Source organism: Musa acuminata, chromosome BXJ2-7 (genome assembly GCF_036884655.1).
Source record: "Musa acuminata AAA Group cultivar baxijiao chromosome BXJ2-7, Cavendish_Baxijiao_AAA, whole genome shotgun sequence".
Taxonomy (NCBI): domain Eukaryota; kingdom Viridiplantae; phylum Streptophyta; class Magnoliopsida; order Zingiberales; family Musaceae; genus Musa; species Musa acuminata.
In genome coordinates this window covers 36,819,810-36,836,225 of record NC_088344.1, presented here as the reverse complement: position 1 = coordinate 36,836,225, position 16,416 = coordinate 36,819,810, and the positions used below count along the sequence as shown (strand labels likewise).

Sequence of the window (16,416 nt, the reverse complement as noted above, 5' to 3'; positions counted from 1 at the left end):
TCGAAGTTCTCTTGAAATATAAAATAAAAAACTTCTGTTGGAGGAAAAATTTTTGTTTCTTTTTTTCTAGAGAAATAGAAAAAAGAAAAAATCATGTAAAGCCTAATCTTACAAGTCAAATCATTCCAGCATTTAATTCCCAACATCCCAACCGCCACCAACTTCCTGCAATAAGTGAGGAGAACTCGATCGAGCACCTACGCGTCGCTTCTCTTACGGCGTGGCGACCACATCCCCAACTCCATCCATGTAATGCACTCCAATGACTGCATTAATATCCCACAAAAACTACTACCTACTCCACCGGTATCTTTATTACACTTACCAACGTACACACACCCTTCTCCTCTCATGCTTCATCTGTGATCTGAAGGAACCGGAAGGACGAGGCATGGGTTGGGTTAAAGCAGTGCTGGTGTTGGTGGTTCTCCAATCCATCACCACTTCGCTGCCACACTGGGCAGATGCAGGAGATCTCCTCTCTCCTCTCTTCAGTACGTACTCTCATGTCTTTAAGATTTTTCGGTACCTATGGATCGTTTTCCTCTCTTTGGTCTTTTTCATGTAAATTTCGATCCATCTTCTCTGTGTGCGTGATCAATTCCATGGCTTCTTTGCTTCTCTCGTCTTTGTTATACAGACGAGATATGCAACAACAGCGTGGAGTGTGGGAAGGGGAGTTGTCAAGTGTCGACGGACGACTCCTTTGGATTCGCATGCAAGTGCAATCCTGGGTGGTCTCAGTTCCATATTGGAGACTACTTCCGGTTCCTCCCCTGTATCATCCCCAATTGTAAGTCTCTCTCTCTCTCTCTCCCTTTCCCTCTCTCTCGGCTCAAGTGGATGCCAACTGGTTGGGCATCAAAGTGACATTTGGTTCCAGAATCAGATAGACAGCATCACCATTTTGACTTGGTCTCTTCTATCGATATGTGCAGTTTTGCGAAGTTGGTTTTGAGATAGCTCAAATATGTATTCTTTTATTCCCTGAGAAGAACTCAGCTCTGTAGATTTCAGGTCTCTATGGAACTTAAGATTATAAACCATTTCAAAAGGGTGCTTAAACAATAAATCTGCTCTGCTCTCGGTATTATTCATAGGTTGATAATTCGATGTCTCGACTATATAATTCATTGGTCATCCTTAATATTATGCTACAATGGGCTCACATGTATATGTATATATATCATCTTAAATACGGTGGACTTGCGTTGTCTTCTAGGTAGCATCAATTACTCGTGCTCCAATGGTTCTTCGGCTCCGGCAGCATCCCCCTCGCCTCATCCTGCTAATGTCTCCAAATTAGACCGTAAGTATCGGCGTCAACGCCTTCCGTCTTCTTCATCATCTTCTTATTGCTCAGCACTAAGCAGCGTAAGAACCGCGTTGCTCTTCTCATCTCTCTCGATTCTCTCCGAAAGCTTGCTCGTATTCCTACTGTGGAGCGGGCAACTGTGTGAGTACGTCAACCTTCGGGTATCGCTGTGAGTGCGGAGAGGGTTTCAGCAATCTTCTCAACATGACCATTTTCCCTTGCTACAGAGACTGTAAGCACATAATTGCCCTTTTCTTCAGGAAAACCTATACGGAGTTTGTCATCGTCACAGACAAGCTGAGTGCTGTTTCAGGTTCTCTCGGAGGTGATTGTGCAAACCTGGGCATCACATTGTCGAATTCCTCTTCATCTTCTCCACCCGGTCTATCTGACAACGGCAGTTCATCATCAGGTGGAGATCAATCTTTATGACGACTAAAATAATTCCTTTGAATGATTGTAAAACTGATGCATTTGACATTCTTGTTTTGTTTTCTGAACAGATACAATTGGCCCCAAGAATCTTTTGATGGTGATGTTGGTGATTGGTCTTATCTTCGTCCGGACGAGATAGGCAGAGCTCAGTGTATCATGATAGAATTCTTCTGGCCACACACGCAGCGTAGTTCATTAGTTTCGTATGCAGATTGCTCCACATGAGTTCACAGTTCAGTTGGTACTTTTGTTTTGGATGTATATAGGAATTAGAACGACCATTTGGTTTGATTCTGGGTGGTGATGTACCTTTTTAGATTGATATACATCTAATAAAGCACGCTTGTAGTATTTCTGTGATATCCACAAAACCTTATTCTAATTTGACAAGATTGATTTTTAAGTAATGAATTTATAATAAAATAGAGTAATTATACATATATATATATATATATAAGTGGGTTAAATCGCTTAATAATGACTAAATGTTATTTATTCTTAAATAAAAAATCTCATCCAATGTTATTTGTGTGATTAACATTTAATTAAATTTTACCTGAATGAAAAAAAATCATTGATTTTGAATTACTATAAATTTCATATCGTTTAATATTAATATGACAACTATGGCCATTTAAATTTGTGACACATACAGATGTTTCAATATACATTTGTAAAAAGAGGATTAGTGTTTTTTTATAGTTCGAAGGAGACAGATGTATGGTGGAAATCTGATCTATTGTCAGAGAATCTTTAAAGAAGATCTATGATGAAGTCGTAAAGGAGAAGATTCTCTTGATAATAGCAATGATGAAGTAGTAAAAGAGAAGATGGTAGATCTATGATAGCAACAGTCATTCACAAATCTGGAAAGAAGAAAAATGATAGCAGCAGTGATTCATAAATTTTCCACAAATCTGGGCAGGCGACGGATTTGACTTTGAAGTGACCAAAATTTGACGCATTCGAAGTTGAACATCCGCTATAGGGAACGTCGTCACTCACAGTAAATTGTGTGAGCGACAGTAGGGGCAATGTGATGGGTTCGTAAGGAACGGCTGCAAGCGCGGAGACGTCTATAAAAACCATGAGAGGATTGAAGCCCGTAGGAGTGGCGAATTACTTGTGTTGCAAATGGCTACTTGTTCCTCTTACTCCGCGGCAGCAGGCGAAAGGAGCGAGGTGGGAGGCACGAAGAAACCCTTTCGGGTGTTCTTTATCCCCTTTTTTGCCTCGGGCCACATGATCCCTATGGTGGACCTCGCCTGCCTCTTCGCAGCCCGCCCCGGCGTCGAGCCCACCCTCGTGCTCACCCCCGCCAACGCCGCCCTCGTTCGCCCCACCCTCGACCGCTCCGCTGCCGCCGGCCGTCCCGTCGGGCTCCTCCTCTTTCCGTTCCCCTCCGTCGGCCTCCCTGACGGCGTCGAGAACCTCGCCACCGCCCCTGCCTCCGAGTCCTGGCGCGTGTACAAGGCCGTCGACCTCGCCCAGACCGCTCACGAGGAGATCCTCCGTCGCCATCGCCCCGACGCCGTCGTCGCCGACATCCCTTACTGGTGGACCACCGCCATCGCCGCCGACCTTGGCATTCCACGCGTTACCTTCCATGCCGTCGGGGTGTTTCCCCAGCTCGTGATGAACAACCTCTTCCGCTTGCGATCGGAGATCCAGGAGCGTCAGGTCGTCGCCGTCCCGGATCTGCCGGGCCGGCCCATCGAGATCCCGCGCGCCGAGCTGCCCGAGTTCTTGTTGGAGCAGAACCACATGAGCGACACATGGGACCGGATGAAGAAGGCGCAGCTGACCTGTCACGGCGTGGTGGTCAACACCTTCTACGGGTTCGAGCCGGAGTACTGTGACGACTACCGTCGGGTGGATGCCCGGCAGGCCTGGTTCGTGGGACCCGTCGCGCTTGCCTCGTGCGGCGGCGTCGAAAGGGGTGGTGGCACGGCGGCAAAGGAGGATGGCGGCCGATGCATGGCATGGTTGGACACGAGGGAGGAAGGGTCGGTGCTGTTCGTTTGCTTCGGGAGCTGGTGCCACTTCACAGCGGCGCAGCTCAGGGAGCTGGCAGCGGGGCTGGAGGCGTCGGGCCAGCCGTTCCTCTGGGCAGTTAGAAAGGACGGGGACGGCTCCGAGGAAGAGAGTAATTGGATGCCGGAGGGATGGGAGGACAGGGTGGCCGGGCGAGGCCTGGTGGTGAGGGGGTGGGCGCCGCAGGTGGCCATCCTGGGCCACAGGGCGGTGGGGGCGTTCCTGAGCCACTGCGGGTGGAACTCGGTGCTGGAGGCTGTCGCGGCGGGGAAACCGATGCTGACGTGGCCGCTGGTGTTCGAGCAGTTCATCAACGAGAGGCTGGTGGTTGAGGTGGCGGGGGCAGGGAAGCGGGTGTGGGAGGGGCAGCGGAGCGTGGCAGAACACGAGAAGACTGTGGTGCCTGGGGAAGCAATCGCGAGGAAGGTGTCCGGGTTCATGAAGGCGGGAGGGGAGGGGGAGACGGCAAGGAAAAAGGCCATGGAGCTGTCAGTGGCGGCGAGGGCGGCGGTGGCGAAGGGCGGATCATCGCACCGGGATCTCGATAGCCTGATCGACGAGCTGCTTGCCACCCGCGTAGGGAACACACAGCAGGACACCGCAGCGATAGAAGTTTGACCGAGTCGTGAGCCGAAGCTTCCGTTATCATCCGATCTGTCAAATAAATTTCATGTGGTCTCTCTAATTCTACAATGTCCAATCTTTGTTGTATCAAATAAATGTCAATTTAAGTTTCGGCCACCCGATCTGATCGTGAAAAGTGACCTAAGGAATATTTTTAATGCTTTCGGTTTCTCTTGGCGACGGGAATGTTTTTGGTGCTTGATGTGTTTGAATAAGACAACTCAAGCATCTTATTCATGGATATAGATAAAATTTTATCAAATTATATTAATTTTATATTTATTTATTTTTTTGCTATATTTTTTTATTATTAATCTCTTATTTTTTTTTCTTTTTTGAATATTTGATTTGACTCTCCGTCTTTAACCTGCGGCCAGGAAAGGAAAGAAAGTGAACGAGTTTTTTTAGTTTCTTTCGAACTTCACATGTTCGCAATGCATATTAATGTCAATTCATTAAATTAACATAAATATGAAATAATTAGATGGGCTTTAGAGTTAGAAAGGATCATTGCTCTGATGGATGACTCTGACGGCAGGTACATATCCACAGAAGTCTTTGTCTGATGGTGACTCTGACGGCAGGTATATATCCACAGAAGTCTTGTTTTATTGTTTGGTATGGCATCTCAATATGTTTTATTGTTTGGTATGGCATCTCAATCACGATGGGTAGTCTAGATCATAGTATAATTAAGATGTCAAAAGAAAATTTATAAATATAAAAATCATAATATAATATAATATTATATTATAAAAAATTTAATGTTAAAATCTGAAATCAAATAACAATATATATCTAAATTTACGATGTGTATTTTTTTTTTTTTATGTGGCTCGCCTTTCTTCGATAATCATAATCAGAATCCAATCATGTCTATAATATATCTTTTCTAATTAGATAGGATCATATAATCTAACACTCTCTCGTTTAGTCCATTAATTAGTAAAATAAATAAAATAAATTTTATTTAAAATTAATTTATCTAATTAGATTTTAAAATTTTAAAATCATTTATATGTGCACGAATTAAAAAACTAGGTCAATAAGTCTAATAAATATAATAATACTATATTAAATTTGACTAGCAATACGAGTTAAGTTATCAATGTCATACTTCCTTCTATGTACTATAACCCTATTAGCTTTTTTTTATACAGTCCAAAATGACCCATATAATTTATCTTGTCAAGATAATTATATCATCATATTTAACCATAATATGTATCTACATAAATGTGAATCGAATAATAGAAAAAAATAATTTTAAATACATTAGCAAGAATGTCAATTATAATGTCTACTCAAATATGTATTACCATATGTTTTATGGGTTTCTCATAAATCCAATCATAAGAACATATATTTTTTTAAATATTTTAGGCTATAAATCTAAATGAATGGATTAGCAAGTAATATAGTTAAACTTAAGTTATTAATTGATATTAGTTATTTTTAGACTCTTTTTTCTAATCATCAAGTACTTTATACTACAATACATAGAGTTATAATAGTATTTGTCATTCTCAAAGAAAAAAACTAATGTGATATATCACAAAATATCTTCAATGATTTGACAATTGAGTCTAATCACACTAAGTCTTAAGTTAAAAATTTATAATCATAAAACTTGATTCATGGCATCAAAGCCTGTTATAAAATCAACTTCTATAATTAAAAACATAATAATATATTACTTTATATTTTTTCTTATAAATTATCTCTCCAATTGATATAAATATAAATCATAACGTGGACTACCTATTATTGAGGTAATTTATAGAATCAACACTTGAAACACTATCATTTCAAGTTGATCTAATTTCATATATATATGATGATATAATACTTCGTCACCTTTAGATATCTTATTATATTCTTTATAGTCTTTTAGTATTTTCATTCTCGGATAACTCTAGTATATAACCAATATTTTAACCGTAAAATTGATATATGATCCGGCATAGGTTTGAGCATACAATAAACTTCCAACGATGCATAGATAAAGAAAAAATAAAATATTTTTCTTTATTTGATTTTTTCTAAGTCGTTAAAAAATATTTATTTTGATTAATTTTTTTTTACTTTTATCATTTGTTGTACAAAGTTTTATACTTAATCTCTCCGAGACTCGATCAATTATCTTTTTTAAGAGAATCCTGATAATCCTTAAAATATATTCTTAAATATCTCAATACTAATAATATAAGATGTATCATTGATATCAACTATTTTAAAATCTTTATGAAAAATTTGTAAGCTCAATATAATAAACTAAGATCACTATTGACAAATAAAATATTATCCATATATAAGACTAATATAATAAACTTTCTCTCATTGATCTTTATATATAAATATCAATTAATAATATTTTATTTAAATATGAAAAATGTAATGATATTAAGAAGCTTTATACCATGGAGGCTTGTTTAAGGTAATAAATAGATTTTTAAAATTTGCATATCAAATTTTATATATTTTTATTTTCTTTGTGAATCGTTTAGATTAACAAATATAAATCTATATTCTCAATTAGAAAACTTCATTTTACATTCTTATAATATAACTCAAAATCATAATGAGTTAATTTTTTATCATGTCATTCGATATTATTTATTGAATTATATTTATATAACAGATACTTTTATAATTATTAGATAATTCGACGAGTTCTCAAAAACTATTATGATTATTGATTTTAACTCTTCTTTTATTATATTATATCACTTTTTAAAATAATTATTTTTAATAACTTATGAAAATAATAAGAGACCCTTTTAATTCCTATGTTATGTGTAGATATATTATATAATGATTAGAAATGATAAGTCTTCCTTCCCTTCGAGATATTATCAAAACTGTTGATTATGATTATTTTACAAAATCATTAACAGTGATATCAATATTATATGTGAATTCAATAATATTATTTTGTTATTTATCTTTATCAAATCATTTAATAATTTAAGTAATAACAATATCTCAAATGATAAAAGAGTATCAAATTGTATCTCTTGAATATCAAAATTAAATTTTAATATTTTCACTCTCACTGATTTATTATTTTTTTTAAAAAATCTTATATTATCATATTTAATTATCCATATACTATGATTTGGACAAATAAATATGTATCCTTTCGAATTTTTATGAATAAATAATAAACTATCTAAAATAATCCTTAAATCTAATTTTTTTTCATATGAATTGATGATTCCTATCTATATAAGATATTTATAAATATATAAATATCTTAAGTTAAGTTTTCTATCCATCTATAACTTAAAAAAAAATTATAGAATTAACTTACTACAAATCCTATTCAAGATATATATAATTATCCTTAAAACTTCTTCTCACGATAATTTGAGTATAAAATAATAATCTATCATGCTCATAACCGTGAGAGTTCGATGATCTTACCTTTCAGTAATCCTATTCATATCATATTTATCACTAATATTTTATTTTCTAAAAAAAATAGAATTATGAACGGATTAATGTAACAATCATAAAATTTATCTCAGACAAGACAGATAGAGAGATTTGGTGCAAACACCCTTGCAAGACCCACAAACTCCTCCATCTCATCCCTCGGATGCTCTAAATAGGGTGAGCAAAGAGAGGAAAAGGTTGGTGATATCGAGATACAGTGCTACGGCAGCCCAGATGTATTCATCGTAGGAGTAGCGTTTGATCAGGTTATCGGTATCGTAGATTATGTATCCGCAGAATATGACCGCAGCTAGCGCTCCATAAATCATAGCAGAGATCCTTCCCATGGGAAAAAACACCTGAAGACACCATGCAATCACATGAGTCACATAGAATGCTCACTTTCCATGTAGTCACGTATGCAATGGCGGCCAACAGTACCTGGATGAGAGCAAACACCATCAGTATCATGACGGCAGAGAAGAGGAAAGGCCCGAGGAAGCTGAAGTCATGGCCTTTGGAAGCAGCCCAGAAGGTGTAGAGCGTGAGGCTCACCACCACGACTGCCGTGAGGATTACTGATTCGAGAATCACCTTCCCTGCGCAGCGAATTCGAAACCGAGTCTAATCTCTTCGGTGTGCCATCAGCAAAAAAATGACTTTTTTTTTTTTTCCTTCCCCCTTAAAATGAAGCAGGATTTCCAATAAGAATAAAGGAAAGGAAGGGAGGGGTGCGGAGTGAGACTACCGCTGGTGAAGGCACACGTCAATCCAACTGCGAAGCTGATGGATACCGTGAAGACGCCGAGGAGAAGGAAGTTTAAGGGGTGCTTCTGGTAATAGTAGTACAGGGGACACAACACTGCCACAATTTGAAGCATATCCCGCAATTTCGAGGTGATTATTACTTATTTTTGCAAGCAAAATTAACAAAATTAAGGAGAAATAGAAGGTGGGTGGGAAGAGGGAAACCTACCGATGAAGGGAAGGATGATGAGGAATATGTAGAGGCCGAGGCCGGCGCCGGAGGAGACGAAGAATCGGGAGACGGGGGGAACGGAGACGACGACGGCGGCCACGGCGACGGTGAGCAGCATCTGTACGGCCAGTATGGTGTAGATCTTGCGGATGAAGGCCCACCGCAGCTGCGGCGGCTCCAGCATCATGGGATACAGCGGCGGCGCCCCCGCCGCCTCCACGTCCCTACCCTTCCAGTACCCCGGCCGCGCCCACATTCTCTCCGGAACCCACCAAGCGACGACGAAGCGATCGAGTTGTTCTCCGAGGGATACCGCAAGCGCTTCTTCCTTTCTTCGCGGGCGGGCTTGCTTAATGACAGTCGGGGACGGGTGCGGGCGAGAGAAGGGAGGAATGTTCCAGACGAGTGTGGATGACACGTGGCGACTTCGGAGAAGCATTTTAAGTAAAAGTTGAAGAGAGTGGAGTGTTTAAACCCGTTTGCTTCTAGCAGCAGCGAGACGCTTTGTGATTCGTGCGGATGGCGAGGACGGCGGATGATGGGCAGAGAGGCGTTCGTTTCGACAGAACGTATATACTTTGGCACGGCCACAAAGAGATGCATCATGAAATTGATAGAAAGGGATAGTTTTATCATTAGTCATATCCAAAGGGATACCACTTCATAAATCATCGAACGAGAATGAGTATTAATCGTAATTAAGTAAACAACATGATTAGATAAGTATTAATATTTTTAAGTTCACGATCGTATTTTATTTTATTTTAATTATTTTCTTATTACTTAAATTATTTAACTCACTAAAAATGAGCATTTTTATGACATAATTTCCATGAAAATGGAAATCAAGAAGGATCTACACAAGATTTAGAGTCGATAATTACAAATCCGTGATGGTTGCATCAATCTTCGATTCGTTGGAAGTTGGATGAGACTTGTATATGAAAGAGTAGAATGCTCAAGATGAAGTCTCATACACGTCTTTACGATGGCCCCCACACACACAAATAATAAAGCATCTTGTTCGTCGACACAAGGAACAATCAACGAGGAATGGAACCCTGAGGCAAAGTGGACCCAACTTTTTATGGGATTTGTGACAATTTCGCAGGAAAAGAGAGGCAGAGTGTCGAAATCTCCGGAGGAGGAATCGAATTAGTGCGAGCCTAAGAGAAAGAGAGAGAGAGAGAGAGAGAGAGAGAGGGTGGGGGAGATATTGTTGTGATGTGACCCGCGTCTTGAAATGAATCCGACCCAACGTGTTGGATTAATTTAATTTTAGGGGTTTATGCTCATTTTGATAACTCTATTTGAGGTAAATTGATTTATAGATTTAAGATAATTATATATTATCTTATATAGTTAGTTATTTTATTGTTTCGGTTCTTATACTTTAAAAAATTATATTGATATTTCTATGATTAAGAAAGTGAAACCTCTAAGTCCATTTACTTTGACGATGTTAGTTTTAACGATAAAAATATGAAAATAAAAGGTAAAAAATTAATTTTAACATTCACTAGCCGATGACATCGATGGTGGTGAACAACGGTGCTATCAGCGTTGATGCTAACATAGTTGTCTGGCCATCTTTGATGACGATAAGGTCAACTCTCACCACAATGCCACTCGCCTTCACGAGGAGCACATCACAGATCTCATCGCCGCCACCCTGCACCGCTTTACATCTATGTCGACATGCACAATTGCCGAGCGATAATTGTGTCAGCATTGATGCAGATGGTGGTGGCCATCTCATCGCTGACCCATTGAGCGGATCCTAGCTTTCACCTCAGAGCTCCTCTCGCTCCCCTCGCTGCCACGTCAGTTCTAGCATCATATCTCGTCGAGTGGCCCTTTCATCACTCTGCATTTACGTCGACATTGACGTAGCTATTGAGTGACATAAAAAATCACTCGATATCTGCATAAACATCGACTTAGATGTAGAGCGATATGCGCTCGACATCTGTGTATGCACCAATAGATGGAGGGACTCGAGGACAGCAGGGTAGAGGCCACAACTGATGATATACTTGGAGGCGAGGGTACCGCTGACGCCATTAATGGTAAAGAAGAGGTAGTAATGGTCATAATAAATGAGGTAGAAGCACTAGCAGAGATAGAGGTAAAGGAAGATGAGGAGGATGATACTGGAGGTAAACACAACCTTGCCACTATGGTGGAGGTGAACATAACCTCTACCTCTGTTGGCGCTTCTACCTCATCCATCGTCACCATCGTTGCCTTCTCTTTGCCATCGACGACGTAGGAAGTACTCTTGCCTCAGCATCTACCATATGTTGTGGCCTCCACCCTATCGTTCTCGAGTCCCTCCACACATCGGTATTGACGCAATTATAGAGCGATGAAAGGGATACTCAATAAGAGGTGATGCCGAAATTGATGCAACAATGGAGGGAGCAACATAAGCTCAAGTGACCCTAGCTTTGGGTCGAGGCTGAGATCCACCCAATGAGTCAGCAATGAGGTGGCCACAATCATTACCTTAGATGCTGCTGCGACCACTACCATCTACATGGACATCAACATAGTGTTGCTCAACAACTACGTCAACATCAATGCAAATTCAAAGCAACACGGGATAAGCGACGATGAGGTCGATAGTGCGCTCCTCGTGGAGGCGATTGGTATCACGGTGAGAGCGGATCTTATAATTGTCGAAAGTGGCCAAGCAACTCTATCCGTGTTGTCATCTACCACCACCAACACCGTTTGCCGCAAAATGTTAAAATTATCTTTTCGTCATTTGTTTTCATGTTTTCATAAATAAAATTTAAATCATTAGGGTAAATAGACCTATATGTTTCACTTTCATAATTATAAGAGTGTCAATGTAACTTTTTATAGGGTAGAGAACGAAACGCTAAAGATAGCTAACTATATCGGGTAATATGTAATTAGCCCTATAGATTTGAATAGTTTTGAATGAATTAGATTTCAAGATGAGCTTCCATTTATTTATATTTATTATCCTTGAATCCCCCCCCCCCCCCTCCCCCCCTCCCCCAAAAAAAAAGCATATTTATGTGGTGATCGATTTTTAGTTCTTGATAATTATTTTTTCTTTCAATAATGTGTATTTGATTTCTTAGTAAATCTATTTTCTTTCCTATGAGTCCTAATTACAGCCGGACCTTTTCTTTTTTATAATACAAAACGATGATTCACTCAATAATTTGCAAGGGAGAAATAGAAAATTTTGGAATAGTCCGGATGAGATGAAGACGCACAATTAGCATTGCCGAGGGCATCACTCACATTGTTCCATGCACCTTTACCAACATTATTGCAAATCAAGAAATTTCTATTTTTAATTAGATTTTGTACTTGCGTTCAAATATCATAAGCGAAGTCGAACCCGATGTCATTATTTGTCCTATATCTTGTAGTTTACCTCGGCAAGAAAAAAAGAAAGTGTTTTCCTTTTTGATGAGTATCCAAATGATGATGTATTCATCTCAACTTTAACTTGTTCGTAGTGGCAATGGTTATCTTATTATTCAGATAAGTCGGTAATAGAGCATGATGCATTGGTATCTCTGTAATCCACATGTCTCTATCGTCAAAGATGATGTTAAGATCATGTCAATCTAGTCATTGGCACTAGAAGATGTTAATGTCATTTTGTCGTCTGATTCATGATATTAGAAGATTACATTTATCACCAACAATTTATCTATATTCTTTTAATTTTGAGCACATCAATTATAAAGAAACTCGTTTCTATCCCAAATTCCAAAATGAGATCTCTTTCCTTCTTCCAAGGGATTTTGACTTTTTATCTATTCTCCATAAAGAATGTGATCTTATTCTCATTCTCCTTTCGGGAGAACTCCTCCAACATGAAAGAGAGATTCCACCTCTACTTCACTCAAAATCTCCTCTCTTGTTTTAATATTTTTATTTAATATTTATCAAGCTCATATAGCAACACAATACTTTATAACTTAAGCATTATATGAGTATTATGGATCAACTATTGACACCCATCTATGTTTGTCTCATAAGTAAATCTCCAACATATGTGATCGACAAAATAGAGTATGATCAGAATCTACCAAATATCATATGGATAGAATCATAGAGTATAAAATTGAGCCTAGATAGCTCCATCACAATCATAAAGACCATATATATATTCTGTCAATTGATTTTTTCTTGCCATCGTATTTTATAAGAATTGAAACTTAGGTAAGTGTTTTATCAACATGTGTAGCAAAATAACATATCTAATTTAGCTCTTTCATGTTTACTATAACTAGTTATTTCGGTTTTCTACTAGTTGTTTTAACTATAACCTCAACTCTATTCATTCGTTTGAACAACATACGACTTATTTGAAATGAATTGAATGAAAATTTGATAAAAATAAATATTTCTTTGAGATTCGGGATATTTTATGGTTCTTTAATCTTAGAGGCCGTCTAAGAAATCTCATAATTATCATGCATTTAATTGAGTTTTCTTTTACTAGAATCGCTACTTCTTGCCTTCCAAATCATTCACTGTCACGAAGCTAAAAATGTTGAACCTAAAAAAATTGATGCATCGTGAATATGATATGGATTTTTAAGTCCCAACAAAATTATTAAGATCACGAATCGACATTCCTTTACAATTAAACTAATTATTAATCCATTTCTTCGTTTATCTCAAGCATGATTTCTTCTTTTGATTAGACTAGACTCTATGTCTGTTTTTGGTTTCCTATAATATACAACTCCTCGGAGAGTTAATTAAAGATAATTATCTTTAGTATCTCAATTTTTATATTTTTAAAAAATATATTAACATCTTTATAATTATGAAAGTAAAACATATAATCTATTTACTCTAACAATGTCAATGTTACTAACGCAAACATAAAAATAAAAATCAAAAAATAATTTTAACATTCAAATTAGTGATAATAAATTATGATACTACTATAAGTCACGAAGTTTTGCATCTACACCAATACCATGTTATTTGATCACTTCATGAGAAACACGTGTCCCCAATTCCCCAGGATTGGTCGATTTGGATTCTCTTCTTCGGTCCATACGTGCATGTTATAGAGTAACGAAATCAATGGAGATGAGGAGCTGTGGACGCCGTTTGTTGCGGAGAAGACATCTATAATATGCTAAAGATAACAAGGCCTATTTAATTGCTATTTCACGGCTACATTTCGCGGTCTAGTCGAATAGAATCTCCTCGATTGCTTCCTCGAATTCGACTTTTGACTATCATTTACGAGAAAGAGTTGATGACGACAACGAAGACGAAGCTGAACCAATTCATATTGCAGGCGTATCTAAGAATTGTGCAAATGATACAAGAACGCATCGCCCGTGGCGTTTACCCTCAGCAATCTGTGTTTTCGTTCCTCCTCGGTTCTCATGGCATGAAGAGCTTGCTGCCGCACTTGCATCGCCATGCCTCCGGGTAGTACTCGAGCGGAACGCTTCGGCCCGGCTGGATCGCCACGTGAACCGGCCGGCAGGGGAAGCACCGGCCGCAGCGAGCCCAGCAGGTAGGCGGCGACGACCCAGGGCCGGCTAGTCGCCTCCGAGCTACCCAGTTCTCTCTTTCCGAAGGCCTCAGCCCTGTGTCTCCCACTTCCTGAGCAATTCCTACCAATGTACTCCCTATAAATCAACATCAGACGGGAACCAAGTGGTTAATAGAGCTAACATGACTACAGAAAAAGGATAGAAATGGTTTTATGATGATAGAGCACTTCATGAACATTTTTCAGAGAGCACTAATGGCTGCTGGTGACGAAGAAGCAAGATTGGTGATGAAGGTTACGGCGTCGGTTTCTGGTTGATCTTTTCTCCCCTTTGGGAGGCAATAAGAAGATAAAAGAGGGGTCAGTTGTTGAGAGCACTGAAGGATCTATTATGGATAACCTTGAACCACGAGAAGATCGGAAGGAAGTGGCTATCTGGTGAAAGCAAGAAAGATGAGATCTAGAATACGAACACGCATGCAAGGTGGGATTTTTTTTGAGCCGAAGGCATCATAGTTCAGCAGAGACGTAGCTAAAGAGAGGAAAAGAGAGATCGTTGAAGAAACTAGAAACAGAGAGCGGAAACGGGATGTTGGCTTTGGTCAGTACTCAGTACTCTCACCGAGAGCTACGGCAAGGACGAAGAAGGCGATGGCAGCGGAGAGACGGCGGCGCCGGTGCCGCAGAACGCCCATTGTCGAGCTCTTCGGACCGATCACAGATTCAGAGAGAGAGAAAGAGAGAAGGGGATGTCAAGTGAGGCGGCAGAGGTAGGAGTTCTTTTCATGCTTGGGAAGCAGTCCTGCAGTGAGCATTGGCGAGAGAGAGAAACAGAGATTTCTATAAACCATTTCTTGCTTACTGTACTGACTCCTTGCCTCGTTGGTTGCCTACTTGCTTGGATTTCGTTTAATCTAACACGATATCCTTGTTTGCTGCCAAATATGAAACGTAATATGATGTTCTTGTTTCCTCTCCAAGTTGAGATGAGTGTGACAAAAAGAAAGCTGAAATGAGCGTGTCAGAACAGAGTAGAGTTTCATCAATTCAGTGGCGACGATTTTGTTCGCAAACTATCGCGTTGTGGGACCAAATTTTGATGGCAAAAGGTCAAGTCGGGTGTGGCATTGTCTCTTCCGATTAAACCAAACCCTATAAAGTAAGATCCTTATCATGTCTGTCCTCTTTGAATCCATGAAGGCCAAAAAGCATCCTATATTATGCTTACATGACAACTATAATTTTGTTACTACTGAGTCATCGATTTATGCCAACGTTTACTTCTCTCCAGTTTCTCCATTAGCTTCTCGACTCTCATCTTTCTATGTTGAGACAAGTAACAGGGGAAGAGATGTGTGTCAGACGAAAGCCAAAGCAGTATGCATCGCCACGAACGAGGTTTGTTGTTGGAGGCGGAGAGGCCAGCGAGAATCCATGTCTCGCCAGGTGAGAAACAATCATTCTCGTGGAGGCAACAACAGCCAGCAGAAAACCAGATGAGTGGATGCCTCGCAACTCGCAAGAAATGTATTGTTCTACCGAAACAGTAGCCTGGGTGAAGCTGATATGTACGGGGCGAGAACGAGCAATATAGGATTCCCGCTGCACGCTACCCCATTTCCGAAGCCAGTTCGTGTCCCATCTCTTATTCATTTCGCTGTGCGGATGAATCGAGTGGCGTTGCGTCCCGAGTGCTGTCGCCTTTGACGGTGGCGTTGTGGCAGCGGCGAGAGGGGGAAGCCAGACTCCTTGAACGGAACCGACTTGAAGAGAGAGGCGGAGGAGCTGTAAAGAGCTTTGACTCGCGCGGGCGTGTGCACGTGGATACTCTGTCTCGCACGGCCTCGACAAGTCAGACGGAGGATGAGAGGGAGCGCATGTGAGGGAGAGAGAAGAAAGAAAGGTCGAAGAATTATTGAGCCCCGTGTGGGGACGTCGTCTTCTTTTGGTTTCAGACAGGAAATGAAGTGGCAAACCCGAATCCACGGTGACAGGACGGCTAATTGAATGGCGTGGGACCCACGTCCCCAGGGTTCGCCTGCTCCATGTGAGAAGGCAGGAGGACTCGTCCGC

The 16,416-nt window shown here is 40.0% G+C and overlaps 3 protein-coding genes across 3 annotated transcripts; 2 read left to right on the top strand and 1 right to left on the bottom strand.

The window, feature by feature from the left end:
- Positions 1 to 328: 328 nt before the first annotated feature.
- Positions 329 to 2,101, top strand: LOC135617932 (uncharacterized). Its single transcript, XM_065118718.1, has 6 exons — positions 329 to 494; positions 641 to 793; positions 1,223 to 1,309; positions 1,422 to 1,547; positions 1,629 to 1,727; positions 1,819 to 2,101. Exons 1-6 carry the CDS (start codon positions 392 to 394, stop codon positions 1,887 to 1,889), a joined length of 639 nt encoding a protein of 212 aa, XP_064974790.1. The 5' UTR covers positions 329 to 391; the 3' UTR covers positions 1,890 to 2,101.
- A 559-nt stretch (positions 2,102 to 2,660) lies between these two features.
- LOC135616264 (probable UDP-glucosyl transferase 73B6) lies at positions 2,661 to 4,525 on the top strand. The gene has a single exon (XM_065115463.1). The coding sequence runs from the start codon at positions 2,885 to 2,887 to the stop codon at positions 4,400 to 4,402; it is 1,518 nt and encodes a 505-aa protein (XP_064971535.1). The 5' UTR covers positions 2,661 to 2,884; the 3' UTR covers positions 4,403 to 4,525.
- A 3,383-nt stretch (positions 4,526 to 7,908) lies between these two features.
- On the bottom strand, positions 7,909 to 9,216 carry LOC135616263 (protein LIFEGUARD 2-like). The gene is made up of 4 exons (XM_065115462.1): positions 8,823 to 9,216; positions 8,595 to 8,708; positions 8,288 to 8,445; positions 7,909 to 8,205 (listed from the first exon to the last, which is right to left on the bottom strand). Exons 1-4 carry the CDS (start codon positions 9,079 to 9,081, stop codon positions 7,999 to 8,001), a joined length of 738 nt encoding a protein of 245 aa, XP_064971534.1. The 5' UTR covers positions 9,082 to 9,216; the 3' UTR covers positions 7,909 to 7,998.
- Between the last annotated feature and the right edge of the window lie 7,200 nt (positions 9,217 to 16,416).

What these genes read in the sequence shown, in the direction of transcription:
- LOC135616263 (XM_065115462.1), bottom strand. Translation starts at nt 9,081, where the DNA reads ATGTGGGCGCGGCCGGGGTACTGGAAGGGTAGGGACGTGGAGGCGGCG. An exon ending in GACGTGTGCCTTCACCAGCG is followed by an intron (nt 8,446 to 8,594) that starts GTAGTCTCACTC and finishes TTCGCTGCGCAG; the next exon opens with GGAAGGTGATTCTCGAATCA. An exon ending in TGGTGTTTGCTCTCATCCAG is followed by an intron (nt 8,206 to 8,287) that starts GTACTGTTGGCC and finishes TGGTGTCTTCAG; the next exon opens with GTGTTTTTTCCCATGGGAAG.
- LOC135617932 (XM_065118718.1), top strand. Translation starts at nt 392, where the DNA reads ATGGGTTGGGTTAAAGCAGTGCTGGTGTTGGTGGTTCTCCAATCCATC. An exon ending in TCTCCTCTCTCCTCTCTTCA is followed by an intron (nt 495 to 640) that starts GTACGTACTCTC and finishes TTTGTTATACAG; the next exon opens with ACGAGATATGCAACAACAGC. An exon ending in TTTCCCTTGCTACAGAGACT is followed by an intron (nt 1,548 to 1,628) that starts GTAAGCACATAA and finishes GTGCTGTTTCAG; the next exon opens with GTTCTCTCGGAGGTGATTGT.
- LOC135616264 (XM_065115463.1), top strand. Translation starts at nt 2,885, where the DNA reads ATGGCTACTTGTTCCTCTTACTCCGCGGCAGCAGGCGAAAGGAGCGAG.